The 14,462-nt window shown below is 49.2% G+C and overlaps 7 protein-coding genes across 7 annotated transcripts; 4 read left to right on the forward strand and 3 right to left on the reverse strand.

The window, feature by feature from the left end:
- Positions 1-38: 38 nt before the first annotated feature.
- GL50803_0061549 (Ankyrin repeat protein 1) lies at positions 39-2,009 on the forward strand (the record flags this gene model as incomplete). The annotated part of the gene is made up of 1 exon (XM_038046278.1): positions 39-2,009. The coding sequence occupies one exon, from the start codon at positions 39-41 to the stop codon at positions 2,007-2,009; it is 1,971 nt and encodes a 656-aa protein (XP_037901549.1).
- Positions 2,010-2,083: 74 nt separating this feature from the next.
- On the forward strand, positions 2,084-2,419 carry GL50803_0061550 (Superoxide reductase (Desulfoferredoxin); the record flags this gene model as incomplete). The annotated part of the gene is made up of 1 exon (XM_038046279.1): positions 2,084-2,419. One exon carries the CDS (start codon positions 2,084-2,086, stop codon positions 2,417-2,419), a length of 336 nt encoding a protein of 111 aa, XP_037901550.1.
- Positions 2,420-2,439: 20 nt separating this feature from the next.
- GL50803_00102322 (putative Glycosyltransferase) lies at positions 2,440-5,145 on the reverse strand (the record flags this gene model as incomplete). The annotated part of the gene is made up of 1 exon (XM_001704155.1): positions 2,440-5,145. One exon carries the CDS (start codon positions 5,143-5,145, stop codon positions 2,440-2,442), a length of 2,706 nt encoding a protein of 901 aa, XP_001704207.1.
- A 196-nt stretch (positions 5,146-5,341) lies between these two features.
- Positions 5,342-6,196, reverse strand: GL50803_003538 (uncharacterized protein; the record flags this gene model as incomplete). The annotated part of the gene is made up of 1 exon (XM_001704154.1): positions 5,342-6,196. One exon carries the CDS (start codon positions 6,194-6,196, stop codon positions 5,342-5,344), a length of 855 nt encoding a protein of 284 aa, XP_001704206.1.
- A 56-nt stretch (positions 6,197-6,252) lies between these two features.
- On the forward strand, positions 6,253-7,542 carry GL50803_003539 (uncharacterized protein; the record flags this gene model as incomplete). Its single annotated transcript, XM_038046079.1, has 1 exon — positions 6,253-7,542. The coding sequence occupies one exon, from the start codon at positions 6,253-6,255 to the stop codon at positions 7,540-7,542; it is 1,290 nt and encodes a 429-aa protein (XP_037901551.1).
- An 81-nt stretch (positions 7,543-7,623) lies between these two features.
- GL50803_0061554 (uncharacterized protein) lies at positions 7,624-10,908 on the forward strand (the record flags this gene model as incomplete). Its single annotated transcript, XM_038046280.1, has 1 exon — positions 7,624-10,908. The coding sequence occupies one exon, from the start codon at positions 7,624-7,626 to the stop codon at positions 10,906-10,908; it is 3,285 nt and encodes a 1,094-aa protein (XP_037901552.1).
- Positions 10,909-12,376: 1,468 nt separating this feature from the next.
- GL50803_0041227 (VSP) lies at positions 12,377-13,966 on the reverse strand (the record flags this gene model as incomplete). The annotated part of the gene is made up of 1 exon (XM_038046097.1): positions 12,377-13,966. The coding sequence occupies one exon, from the start codon at positions 13,964-13,966 to the stop codon at positions 12,377-12,379; it is 1,590 nt and encodes a 529-aa protein (XP_037901553.1).
- Between the last annotated feature and the right edge of the window lie 496 nt (positions 13,967-14,462).

Raw genomic sequence — 14,462 nt, forward strand, 5'->3', positions numbered from 1 at the left:
GCCTTGTGGCAGCAATCGATCAACAGCTGCTGCATATTATGGATTTTGGCGATGACCTAGCTGGGATGAATCTGGACTTTATGTTCGACTTGGGCTCTCCTGCGTCATCCCCGGTCACAAAGTCTAACAACACTGGAAGCATGGTCTCGCTCTTCAGTAACTTCAGTAACTGCTCCATGAGTCCACGATCAAACATCCAATGTTACACAGAAGAAACACAGAGTGTTCAGAGCCTGCATACAACCTCCCATCCTTCAGCCAATACTTTACTTCGTCCAATATTTTTTGACTCTACTGTACAAGATAGCTATTACTGCGAGAGTACAGGCAGCGATGGGGTTGGAGCTTCCTCTATAGTGCTGGATAGTACAGCTGAACCCAGCAGCGTGGCTATTTCGGCTTGCACTCTTTCCCCCGGTACCACCCAACCCGCTCTGCATCAGAGAAACCTAACGAAAGCCAGAGAGAGGGGAGACACACGCTTGATTCATGCAGCATATGCTGGTGATGTTTCCACCGTTTCGTCTCTGATGCACTTGGTTCAGTTGAAGAATACTCACGGGATGACGGCGCTGATGGCTGCTGCCTATAGTGATTGCGATCAGTGTGTGTCTATCCTCCTTCCGTTTGAAAACCGTCTTCAAGCTAATAACGGGATGACGGCTTTAATGTGTGCAGCGGCGAAGGGGAGCATTAAAAGTGTATCAATGCTGATTGACACAGAACTGCGGATCCAGGATAAGAACGGGAGAAGTGCTCTTATGTATGCTGCCCAGAAAGGTAACTATGAGTGCGTGAAGATGCTGTTAGGAGAGGCTACGCTGACTGACAAGGCTGGAAACACGGCCCTTATCATAGCTACCATGATGGGATATATGCATTGTGCTCGGTGTCTTCTTAAGCACGAAGCGGGCTTTAGACTGCCATCCGGGCTGACCGCCCTTATGATAGCAGCCCACAAAAAAGACGCAGCAATAGCATCTCTACTTCTTTCAGAGTGCAGGCTGCGTGACAATAAAGGAAAGACTGCATTGATGTATGGTGCCGAGGCAGGCGCTGACGGATGTGTGGAGATTCTTATGACCCACGAGAGTGGTGTCCAAGATTGTAAGGGTAATACGGCATTAATGTATGGAGCTAGGGCGGGGCATTTTGGATGCGTCGAACTCCTAGCATCATTAGAGTCCCAGTGCATTAACTCTGCTGGGTACACTGCACTTATGATGGCCGCATGCGGGGACTTTTCGGACTGCGTGGACGCCCTCGTAGATCTCGAGGGGGGAATGACAGACAAGGATGGCCGTACAGCGCTGATGCTTGCGGTGTCATCAGAAGCCGTCACCTCCGCGAAACTGCTACTCAGCGAGGCTAGAATGGTCGATAAAGTAGGGAATTTCGCATTAATATATGCAGTTCACAAAAACAACGAGGCCCTGATTCGTTTGTTATCTGAAAGAGAGGTACGCATGCAGACACCTAAGGGGTATACAGCGCTTATGATTGCTGCATCAATGCCCTGTAAAGAAATAACTGAGCACCTGCTCGATGAGATAGGGCTTATCACAAAAGATGGGTATTGTGCCCTATACTATGCAATAGATGCTGGTAATAGTTGTGCAATTAACCTGCTATTACCGTATGAAGCTTCTCTTCTGGGGATAACGTCAGACATGCGGTATGCTCTGTGCGGCGACGTAGTGTCCTTGGCACTATCCCACACTCGGGGAATACCATACAGAGACAAGTTTGGACGGACGGCACTTGTGTATGCAATCTTAGGGAATCACCTTAAATGTGCTGAGCTGCTAACAGAAGACAGTGATATTGCTGATGTTAACGGGTGGACCCCTCTCATGTATGCGGCGAAACGAGGCTATACTCAGTACATAGATTTGCTTCGAGGCTCTAATTGCTCTGCAATAAATAAAAATGGTCACACACTTCTAGATATCGCCAAGAAGGCCGGGCATGCTGCCTTCCTTCATGCGGCAACCCATATTCTTAGTTAACTTGTTCTGATTTTTTCGTTTTTGGTTAAATAGTGCTACCACAAGTTTTAGCTCTTTACAGCGGGAGAAAAAAAATGTCTCTGAGCAACTGCCTTCACAAGCCCGACGAGGAGAGGACCAAGGAGAAGCACGTCCCCGAGATGAAGCTCAGCGGGAACCACGTTGACATCAGGTGCGGCGCTACGGTCATGCACCCGGCGACTGAGAAGCACTACATCGGGACGATCCGCCTCTTTGGCATCACTAAGGAGGGCAACGTCACCTTGGAGCTGGGCTGCCAGCAGATTTGGCCGGGTCTTGGAGAGCCTGTTGCTAGCTTCCGTGTCTGTGACCTGGAGAAGTACAAGGGCCTTTTAGCTGTTGCTTATTGCAACCTCCACGGCTGCTGGGAGAACTACATGGAGCTCTAGAGAGTTGAGTAAACTCCTGCTCACCACCCTATCCATCGTTCCGTAGGCTCTCCTGCCTCTACCAGGGCGGATTGCAGCCGGCTTGATCCTTGGTTGCTTTGCACCATCGAGTGCTGAGCGGAGAGGGGTGTGCGCGCAGGGAATCGCTTTATATACTCCGCAGCCGAGCGAGCACATGACGGGGTGTACGAGCCATCTTGTTGAGGGCCTCCGATCTGTCGAGTAAGGTTAAGCCTGCTAGCCTGCTTTAAGTGAAGCTCGCTGGTCGCAGTCTTACTTAGACGTCCGCTACGTATTGATGACACCGTACCTATGCCTCCGCCTTTTGAATGAACAGCCTCCAGGAATTCTCGCGAACGAGGTGTCTTTTGTTCCTTTAGGGCTATCTGGAGAATTTCCCGGACCAAGCCTTCGTCAACCCCTTTCCTATTGCGAATAACGGCGCTTCCGACAATCTCGACACCATCACTGGATGCCTTCTCTAGCCCAGGGTAGAGGAGAGGGATACGCTTAGGAACAGGTAAGTTCATTTCCTTTATGCTGATTGCAGCCCTCTTGATAGATTCAAACTTAAAGAAGAAGCGGAAAAGGGCATTGACACGAACAAAGCTAAATAGAAATCGATAAACAGGGAACATAAGGACGGCTACTAATCTAGACTCTTTTCTCACCTGTAGGTCCGGTCGTTCCTTAAACTTTATGTACTCTAGTGACGCTGCTATTATCCACTGTGCGACAAACACAAGTATGTACATCAGAAATACCACTACGTTAAATTGCCTAATAACAATGGATAGAACAATGTGATAGACTAAAAGAGGATAGCGGAAGTAGTCTTGGAGTACCGTCCAGACATCTTCAAGTGTAACTATTCGGAGATACAAGTTGTCCACAGTGCATGGAAGACAGCAGAGCACTTGCCCATAAAACCCGCTTTTGGGACTGGCGCAGAAGCCTCCCCAAAGAAATTGCTGTGCTGCAAGATCCCACGATGTAAAGCGCTGATAATACAGATCCTTCCATGTGGTTGGAGCAACCGTGGCCACTATACAACTTGAAATAAATCCGCAGCGTTTGGTACTAAATAGCTTGCGCATGGCCAATCCCATTTGATAGTCCTCGCCATGAAAGATTCCATTGTGCTCTGCCATAATATGGTGCAATAGGGATGCTTTCCAGAGGTTAATTGCCCCATGTGGAGAAAGGACCGACGATGAGTGGGTGAAGTTGTATTGCGTAAGCTTCGACAGATCTGACAACTTGTACTCGATATCTTGAAGGCCAACTATCATTTTGCTTGTTTTGCTTAAGTTGGTTGGCTGTCCCCCTGGCCCCGTTTCATTGTAAGTTGCTGCGATTGCAATAGCGTATGCATCACATGTTAGTTCTCCGGAAAGCACGGGAGCCAATTCTCTGGGCAAGACGGTGTCGTCGTCCATAACAATGCAATACTCAAATCCAAGCCAGGAGCTAAGGATAGAGCCATAATATGCAGAGCAAGATTTGCTCCCGATGGCTAGGGGCACGTAGACTGCGCGTCCTTCGCAGCACTCCATCACAACACTATCTGGAAGTTCCTGGTCTGATGAGTTATGGATTACAAAGACATCCGTTGGGTGGAAAACATTCAAGGCGCCCTGAAGCGTATTGGTGAGAACTTCCAGTTTTCCAGCCCTTTTCCTTACCTTTTGTTCCTGTGTTAGTCCCTTGATACCCCAGCCAAGCGGAATGATCAATGCTATCTTTCCAGGAGTTATCTGATCGCTTGCATTATCCTCTTCGTTAAGCTTTGGCAGAGGCGCATATTGACCTAGTTTCATAGCAACGAACATCAGAATATATTCTAAGGAAATGAATATGTAAAATAGGACAGTCATCACTTGAAACGCTATCTTCATTCCACCTAAGACAATCAGTAAGGTTATTGCGGTTCCTATAAGAATGCCCCAAAGTGCAATCCACAAGTAGTGAGGCCACGAAGATATTAAATCCGGCCCAAACGCCGCCTTATGGTAGTCATTCACCTGAGAATTGACGCTATTGATAAAGACAGTTGCTTGGACCTTCCTTACGTCCAGGTCCACAAAGTGGTTCTTGATTTTCTTCAGTACTGTGTGAATCATATCATCTTTTATATCTAATATCTGCTTGTAGTTGCTTGCAATGGAGAGGTTTATGTCATAGCCATACGGCGTTCCTATTGATGCCTTGTAAGGTGTTGGCGCGATGCCGTCGGTTGCCAAGGGGAGTGCAGTGGGCTCTAGTGTTAAACCTGTTGTGGGTATACCAGTTGACGTTGCACCTTCAGCTAGCTTAGCTCGCTGTACACCTCCTGAAGCTATTCCAGGAGTTTGCGAATTGTTCTTGCGATACACCACCGAGTGTGTTGAGGGACTAGCGATACTATTGGTGAGCGACGGTAGGCTATCACATTCCCCCGCCTCCTGGGCCATGGTGACTGGTACCCTGGATGGTTCTAGTGCCAACTCATTAGAGGGTTGATGAAATCCAACCTTTCCTCGTTTCCCTTTTTTCTCTTTGGGCTTCTCTAATGAGAGTGTGGGCACCGGTGGCTCAACAGCTGTTGATCCTTGTGCAGTACCAAAGTCATTTGGGAGGATCTCGTGCCTCTGGTTCACAATGTAAACCGAGCCCTTTTCCATGCGGCTCATTTCGCCCTCAAATGCATGACCTTGTAGGGCTTTGAGCTTCGACAGTGCATCCATGGAATTCTTAGAGAAGTTCCTGTAGCAACCACCGTAGAATCAACTGTGAACACATAAACAGCAGCACATCACATGTAGTGTATCAATTTACTTAGCGCTAAAACGGGTATATCATGCAGGATATAAGTCCCATGATATACTGTTCATTAGGCTGCAGTAACCGAGGAGTAAAGAGTTCCATTCATAACAAAAAGCCTTAGTCGTCGCGGGAGTGTTTGATGCGCACACGAGGTGTGTCACTGTCCTCACTTCCCTCAACATCGGCGTGTCGACCGCCTGCAACATGCATAGGGCACATTGCCTGCGGAGCAGCAGCTTGCATGTTCGACGGCATAGTACTTTGCCTACTCTTAAGGGTCAGTGACCCCGAGACAAAGCCTTCGGTTACAGGAGAAGTCATGCTAGAGTTGGACGTTGGGACCATTGACCCAAAGGCTGGTCTGCTAGTAAGAGAACCTGGTGGCGCAAACGGATTCTGCTGTACTGCATTGGATTGTGGCATGGGGATGCCACCACTGAAGCTCGATCGACCCGATAAAGAGCCTACTAAAGAGCCCATCTTAGTAAGGCTGCCAATGATGGCAGAAGCCGGAGCTCCAGCATTAGCCGTATCAGGCATGGGCATAGGAGGCCTGCTGAATGCAGAATTGTCACTCAGTGATCCAAACGCTGCCGCAGAGAGTCCAACAGCCGGCCCATGGCTATTTGGAGTAGAAGTAGGCGAAGAAACCATCACACCCATCGGGACTCCTTGCTCCAACATGAACTTAGTCGCGTTCATCTCAGACTCCTCTATAGCCTCTTGGGCCATGCTCATCTTTGCAATTTCGTCTCGCATGCTCTTGATCTCTGTTTCAGCCTTCTGGAGGGATCGATTGCTGGTGTCAAGCATCGATGTCATCTCCCTTTGCTTCGTTTCGCAGCAGGAATGTTCTGTATAAAGTCTTCGGAGCGCATCCTGGAAAGACTTCAGTAGTTTCTTCAACTCCGGGATATTGTCTGGAGCGGTTGCGAGGTCCATCGTCAACAGCGGTCTAAGAGTCGAAGACATGAGAATTTGATCAATTTTTGACCTGAAATTATACGAATTGAAAATGAAAGAGAGGGATGCCCCATGAAACCTCTAGACATTCGCACAGCAAAGGTCACGACGAATCTACTAAAGAGCGCCGCCACCGGCACCGGCATCGAAGCAGTTCTGAAGCCGCTTCAGAAAAACAGCAGTCTGACAATGCCTCAGGGACGCTGGTCCACCAAGCGGCTACCGATTCTAAAAGCGAATCTGGTCCTGCATGTGAAAACTGCTCACTGAGCGCATCACCATCAGGAATGTATTGTTTAGCATGTGACCTTCTCTTGTGCCAAACATGCGATCGTATGGTGCACGCACCCTTAGCACTATCCAAGCATGATAGGCGTTCCTTCGAAGAGGCTGCTCTCCGTCGGAAGGCCTGCAGGTTCCACGCAGACCAACAGATTTCCCATTTTTGTCTACACTGTAACACATTTCTCTGCAAAGTTTGTCTAGATGAAGGATTGCACCAAATATCTCCTCATTTTGTTGATACGTTAGATGACGCTATTCAGAAAACGACTAGGGGACTTCTGAGTCTTGTTAACGGTCCCCTTAGGCAGCGCTATGAAACTCTACAGCATGAAGTTGTACGCATAGAAGGACTCATGCACAAAGTCCGCACTGCTGCTGGGGAGATAGAAGCCCAGGTCCGTGAGCATTACGAGGGTGTGCTAGCTAGACTTGCTCGTTCAGAGAAGGAAAAGTTAGCCCTCTGTCAGAGTGATTTAACGACCGTCAAAAGTATGATGAAGCAGATAGATGACGTCGAGCACTATGTCGCAGTCGACCATCATAGAAAAAACCCTATAGTCCTTCTTTCCCAAGCAGGAACGATCAGTGAGAGTGTCCGATCTATACTTGCACGCAAATTATGTGATGCAATCTCTGTTACTGAGGAGAGCATTAGGCCTACCGACCTTCCTCGCGAGTCTACTGTAGGTATCTCTAGAGAGATCCGAGAAGCCAGTGGAGATCCGTGTATATCCAAATTGAATATCCCAGATGGGATTACATCGAAGTGCACCGCGTGTCAGAACAATCTAAGTACACTGTTATCAGAAGCAGAGCAAGAAATCCATCACTGGAAAGCTCTCGTGGAACAATATGCCTTCGAATTGGCCGCGTGGGACATGACCTGCTCTCGTTGCGGTCAGCATTGCCTTCCAGAGACAATTAACTCTCCTTGCACACTTCCTAATAAGCCTCCACGTAGGGAAGACAGAGGATTAGGAGAGGAGCTTTGTAGTAACGGGTCTCTGTTCCAAGAGGATTCAGATAGCCATTCGCGTAGACACTTCTTTGTCCGCTCAGAGGATCATTAACTTCTTGCAAAGATAGTATCAGTAAATTATTTCGTGGTAACCATTTCCCTGAGCCGGGTGCAGGAAAAATTCAAAAATAAAATGAGTCTTACCGAGCAGCTTCTTGTTACATTACTGGAACAGACTCTGTCGAATAGCCAAGAGATGGTTTCCAGTGCAACAGAGCAAATTCTCTTACATAGACGTAATAACGATTTTCTCGGCATCTCGTTTCTTGTTTCGGCTAATCCCCAGGTTTCCTCCAAAATTCGGTCTGCTGCAGCCATTCAGTTTTCTAATGATATCGCTACGAAGGTACAGAAGCTGGATGGCCAGATGTTAGTCAACATCTCTCTTAAAATAGTGCAGACTGTAGTTGAGGCGGCTGACTCCGGAGCCCTGATTGTTGTACGTCAGATGCTCGAATCTCTCAAGACAATCTTAGAGTTTTTTTACATGTCTTTTAATCTGCATCCCACGATCAATCCTGCAGTTTTCGCAGGGGATCTGTATCAATTGATTTTTAGCCTTATCGATAACTCGTCTGTTAGCAAAACGGATGTCTGTATCCAGATGGTAACCATTTTGTTAACCTGTATGTCCTCAGAGAGCTTAAAGGACATATATTTGAAGATTTCTGTTGACTTCTTTGATCGCTGTCTCAACCAGCTGCTTCAGTACCTTTGCAGTATTGAGGGGGAAATCACTAACTACGTTACTCCTCCATTTATAGAGCATGTCTTTGCATGCTTGAACTCATTTTTAACATACAGCACAGTGCAATCTCTGACCTCCTTAAAGTCTTTTTCATCAATGATTGGCACAGTTTGTCAGCTCCTAGAAAAAATAGGGATCGGTATTGCAGGCCCGGAAGTTCGTAATGCAAAGGATTATGCATTGCAAATACTTATACAATTGTCCATCACGGCCAGATTGGTTGGACGATGTATTTCACCAGAAACAGAGCAGAGCTACTTGCTCGTTTGGAATGAGAACGAGGAGCGTATCGGGAAGTTATTGTTAGGTCAGTTTTGTCTTTGCCCCGACTATGATCTTTGGGAAGACCACTCTTCATTAGATAGTCTTTTCCGCTTGTCCTGTAGATTAATTGAGACCAATCGAGGAGTCCCATATAATCCGAAAGCATACAATCTTCTCGTAAGCAATGGGAAAGATATTATTCAGGCAATTATAGCCATGCTCTATAACGCGGGTGACTTGCGTCTAGGACAGTTTGAGGAAAATGACCTTTTAGTAATTGACTGCTTAAAGCCGTGTCTAGATTTTCTTTCCAGTCTAACAGCAACTTCCAGAGAGCTCTTGGAACTCGTAAATGCAGACATGCATATGCGGCTAAATTCAATAATTAATAATGATACTGCTTTCTTGGATACGCCCGAGGGCCAAGTTAACTTCTTCGTTGGGATCATCCTTCTCCGTAGGGGGCTTTCTGACGACGACACCAACTACAAGGGAATGGTCATATTTGCTTCTCTTATTAATTACACCAAGCTTAACCCTATTGTGTTTGAAGAGCTCTCCAAGCTTATAATTAGTATTACTACCGAGGAGAATAGTTACATATCGGATTTTAACGAGATTGATACGGAATATACAGGTGATATAGAAGCTCTTTTGCAAAAAACAGTTGCGCAAGGGATCGATGCTATCAAGGCAGGACTCGACTTCAAGGCTCAGCTAGTTTATATTCTTGGCTGTTTGTATTTACTTCCTACTACATCATTCTTCCAGTGCCGTATGCTAAGTGGTATAATGGCGCGCTGCGTAAGGCACGACTTGATCAACAGAGTCAATCAACGGCACCTACTTCTACGATCATTGGAGTTAATTGCTACCTCTCAGGAAAACAGTGCAGCTGGCGGCATGGTCACCTTCTGTCGGGTCGCGTTTCCCGGACTGGGACCTGATGTTGGGGCCGAAGTTCTCTCTATGTTCCTAAGATTGCCTGTAATCCAGAATGTCTTCTCCAATTACAATAGGATGGATCCAAAGCTACGAAAAACTGCCGAAATGATTTGCGAAACAGTCAATTTGGTTGTTACCAACGTGGACACTGTCTCGATAAGCCTTGAAGAATGTGTCTGCTCTTTTGTAGTTGGGTTTTTACAGAAAGATATTAGGGCGTCTCAAGGATGCTTCCAGCTTCTCAACTGTCTTTTACGAAAATCGTCTTCTCTTAGTTCTTCGTCCCAGAATGCTTATGATTATTCTTATGGCCCTTGGCGGACAGACCTTATCGAACTACTAATCCACTACCTGGACAGCTTTTATCAAACACCAGGGGATTTTATTTTTAGTAATGCAAGTCATGTGGAGGATATGCTTGCAGAGGCACTTCCATACTTAATCATTCAAACCCAGCGTTTCCATATGGCTTACAAGAATAGTGTTACTCAGGGCACGCCAGAGCAGCAAATTGAGAAATTGAATGAGATATATACGCCATTCTTTACGCTTATCAACAAACTGTTGTCTCCTATGAACAGTGCAATATTACTTAGTGTAGGTTGTTTTATCCTGACTCGCGTTATGAGTCTGGTGGCCTTGGAATCGAACAATGTTTGTCTAACCGTATTGCAGCATAGCACACAAAAATTAATTGAGCTTGTTTCTAACCTTCCTACTGTGTGTCAAGGGCTCATGACACACAACCTGACACCTGATCTTAAGCGTTGTATGCTCGTGTCCATCTCTATGGCCTTCTTCACCCTTTTGCAAATTACTGACATTCACGGTATGGCGGAGAATCTCCTCAGCACTATCGCACCTCACAACTTGAAAATAATGATCTTCATTTCGGCGTGGTCTATAGCAGATAATGAGGGCAATCCATTTATTCCCTTACGTGCATGGATGGCCCACTTAGTTTGCTGTCTTAGTAAGATCTTTGTCACATTGACGCAAAAGGATCCCACATTCCTATCTGTAGTTGTTCCAAACTTTGCCTGGGCGTATTCCTTATGCAAGATGTCACATTCCCCCGTTGTTACGGCACCGCAATTGGACTTTTCCAGTATTTGCAATAGCGGCATCGAAATAGACATTCTTCAGCCTATATTCTCAGGTCTCAATTCCCAATTTACACGATTTAGTAATATAGCAGGTAATAATAAGCTTCCTTTGTATGAAGGATTTCTCACTACCCATTTTGAAAACTTCTTTAATTTCCTACCTCGGCAAATTTTTGGAGAAGTTCCTACTTTCCAGCATTCTTCGTCATCGTTTAAATTTACAGCTCTTCAAGCTTCTATTAGGATGCTTAATTTACAATATGGCGATGAATTTTCCCAGTTTCTGATAAAAGAGATAAATGATACGTCTGGTAGTTCCTTATTGCATACCACGCTCTCTGGTTACTCTATATAGCGTTTATGTTAAGATATTTCCCGTCTGAGATTAGCGTATGGACAGATCGACTGATTAGTTAATGCAAAAGATCCATTTTACCCATCGATTGCTTTTGATAATCTAGATTACTTGGTCCTCACCCATAGGTCTGGCCACAGTCAGCGAGTAAACCTGCTTTTCTGGGTCTGTGTGCCGGGCGTGTGCATCTCTTTTGTTATCTTTGCCTGTCTTGCTTCCTCTCGCCCGGTTACAGCAAGGCATCCAACAGCTGTGCAGCTAGCCCATTGTTTGCTGAGTGTTGCAGATCTCATGAAGAGACGTGTTCTATAGATGCAGACTAAGAGTATTCTTCAAAAGTAGTCGTCACGGAAAATAAAACTGATGACGACTGTCGATTGCAGATTTTACCCCCTTATTCCAACAATAGCAGAGAACATCCTTGGTGTGCTGCGCCGCTGCGCCTGCCTAGATGCGGCCCGGAGAGCTCCCAGACAAGCCGCGCTCCTTTGGCCGTGCCCGGAGACGAGTGCTGGCCGCGGACGGCGCAGCAAGGGGATCCCCGCTATCGGCACACGAGGAGCCCGGCGCCTTCCTCGGTCGCTCCGTGGGTGTGTGCGTCCAGGGCCCTGGCCTTCTCGCGGACTCTCTGGTCTACCCGTGGCGCCTCTCCTTGGTCTTCCTTCGTGGTGGGTGAAGCTCGGGTCGCCGTCTTTTTGGATGCTTCCGTCTGTCAGGGGCTGCCATCGGGCTCTCCGCTGGCCGCTCCTCGGTGTCCGGTCAGCTGTGGCCCGGGCCGCGCTCCCACAGTCGCGGTCACCTGGGTCCCGTAGCGGGCCGGCTGGTTGGTGAGGCAGGGGTATGGGGCGGTGAGGGCTGGAGGAGCTCCTGGTGGAGACCGGGGGGCGGTGTCTGTATGTGCCCCTAAGCTTCCAGTGAGCTACTTCGGTGGTGGATGAGGTGATCGCAGTTGTGGCGGCCGGGCTCTGGTCGGGGGCTGTGTCTGCTCTCCAGCCCGCGCTGCACGAGACACAGGCCCAGGCACCGATGACCGCACCGGGCTCCTGGTCGTCCCTCTGCAGGAGTAGAGGGGAGCCCCTGCCTGCTGTCACAACCACCCGCCCTCAGAGGGCCAGGATTGGGCGGGCTATCCGTGCGGCCTCTAAGTGCACAGCAGGCGGCCCAGCTCTGGTGCACCGCACAGGAGAGGATCTAGTGGCGGCTAACGATAGCGCAAGAACCCTAGCCCGGCCGCCCGCTTCCTGTCGAGGACACCGGGCGGAGAAGGCTGGGGCAGAGGGCGGCGGTCGCGCCACTCTCAGACGGCACGGGCCTCTTGGATCCGGGCAGCCGCGAGCTCGAGAACCAGTTGGCAAACACGGCACCCAGACGGCCGGCTGCTCCCCTGGCGCATACTACAGGGCAGAGCTGCGACGAGGCCTCGGAGGGCGGATGGATATTAGCCGACACATTTACTACCTAAGTACATCTACGCTTTGCCTCTGCAGATGAACCACCAGCAGAGGAAGCCGACGAGCCCTCCGACGACGACGATGGCTGCGACGGAGATGCCAGCGATGGCGCCCGTGGAGAGCCCGCTCTTGTTCGTGCTTCCGCCATTGTTAGCGCCGTCTGTTTTGATATAGCAGGTGACAGGGCCACCATTGCCACCAGTTGGAGGGGCACAGCTTACGCAATTAGGTATACCCTGAATGTTACCGCTTGTTTCAGAACACTTTTTACATCCTTTTCCAGCGTCAAGATAGTATCCGGGGAAGCACTCCGAACACTGCTGTGGAGAAGAACCTGCTGTACATTTTGAGCACCCGTCCGGACACGCTGGGCAGGAGCCTTGGTTATCTGCTGCTTGCCCATTGGCGCATGTTGTGCACTTTCCTTGCGAAGCTGTGGTGCATAGCTTGTCACCTGGGTACGTTGTCGACTGATAGCATCCGCCCGATTCCTTAAAGTACGCATCCTTACAAGAAGTGCACGTTCCATCCTGCCCCGGATTGCATCCTGCAATTGTCCTCTGAGTTATTGGCACACAGACGCCGTCCACCGGGGCGAATCCGGCCTTGCACTTGCTGCAGTACTTCGAGCCCCCAACGACGGCCGTGCACTGGCCAGCCTCGCAGTTCTCTGCGTACCTTCCCGTGCACTCTGGGATGCATGTGCCGGTGGCTCCACCGTTGCCCTTGCTCAGCACAGACCCGGGATAGCAGGCCGTACACGATGTGGCTTCTGCATTACCATTGCACTCTGCACATGTGCTATGGCAGGAGGCACAGACACTAATGCCATCAGCACTACGGTCAGAATAGGTTCCAGCAGGGCACTTTTCTAAGCACGCGTTCCCCAGGGGGCTGAGCCACTTGATACCGCAATCTGAGCAAACAAGGGCCAGCTCTGTTTGTGCAGAGGAAGCCGTGGAGGAGCACTTTTTGCAGTCCGCGATGCCGTGTGTTGCGTCGCTGCATGAGAGGCACATCTTCTTCGAGCCATTAGAGTCCGTGACCTCCTTGGCGAAGTGCGTCTTATCAGATGTACAGGCAGAGGCCGATACGCACACCCCCGAGCGGGCAGCAGCATTCGTCACCTTCAGATAGTTGTCTCCGCTGCAGCTAAGGCACTTATCGTCTTCACTCGTATTGGCGCCGCTGACGCACTCCTTGCAGCTGGAGTGGCACCCCGGCGTGGCGGCGGGGCAGGTGCCGTCTGCCTGTGGCTTTCCTGTGGCGCAGTCCGCGCACTTGTTTGCCTCGTTGCACCTTCTGCAGTTAGGGTCGGGGCAAACGAAGCATGCATTTCCTGCAGTATTAGGCTTTTCATTTTTACCGCAGGCCTTGCACACCAGGGCCGTGGGGTCGGTGCTGTCGGCGTAGTGGTCGTGGGCCCCCGTGCACTCGGCGTCCGTGACGCAGGCCCCGTCCTTCAGGTACTTCTTGTTGCTGGGGTCGTTGGGGTCGCATTTGGTGCATTTTTTCCCAGTTGAATCGCATTCAGCGCAACCATCGATCGATGGACTGCATGCATCAGCCAGTGCGACTGCAAAAATCAAACCAATTCCTACCAACATTGAGGCCAGGAGCTGGCACAGCACCGCTCTGGTTTGCATTAAGAGGCGCACGGGATCCTGCTTCATGTCACGGAATTCAGTGGAGCACAGCGGCCAACGGAAGCGAGGGCACATCCTCAAGCTACACCGGAGACCCGTTAATGCAGCATCCGTCCTCAGCAAGCATGACTGAGGAAGCCCAGCACTGGCTTTCCTTGCTGTGGGAAGGCATAAGTGTATACATAGACAATGAGTGCATCCATTGCTACATTAACCCAACTGGCGCTTGTGGCCCTTGACACCCATAGCTATCGTATCCTGCACCTGGCAGACTGCCCGAGTGACCATCGTGGGGGACACAGCGATCGTGATGCTCATGGAGTGGTACAGAGCTGAATATTAGAGATGGTATTGGTACATCCTGGTTCGTCCACTTCAACCAAGCGGTAGGTGATGCTCTGTACTTCCTAGTCGGAAGAGGTAGTCAGTTCTGACTTGAGACTCTCCAGCCTTTCGC

Source organism: Giardia intestinalis, chromosome 1 (assembly GCF_000002435.2).
Source record: "Giardia intestinalis strain WB C6 chromosome 1, whole genome shotgun sequence".
NCBI lineage: Eukaryota > Fornicata > Diplomonadida > Hexamitidae > Giardia > Giardia duodenalis.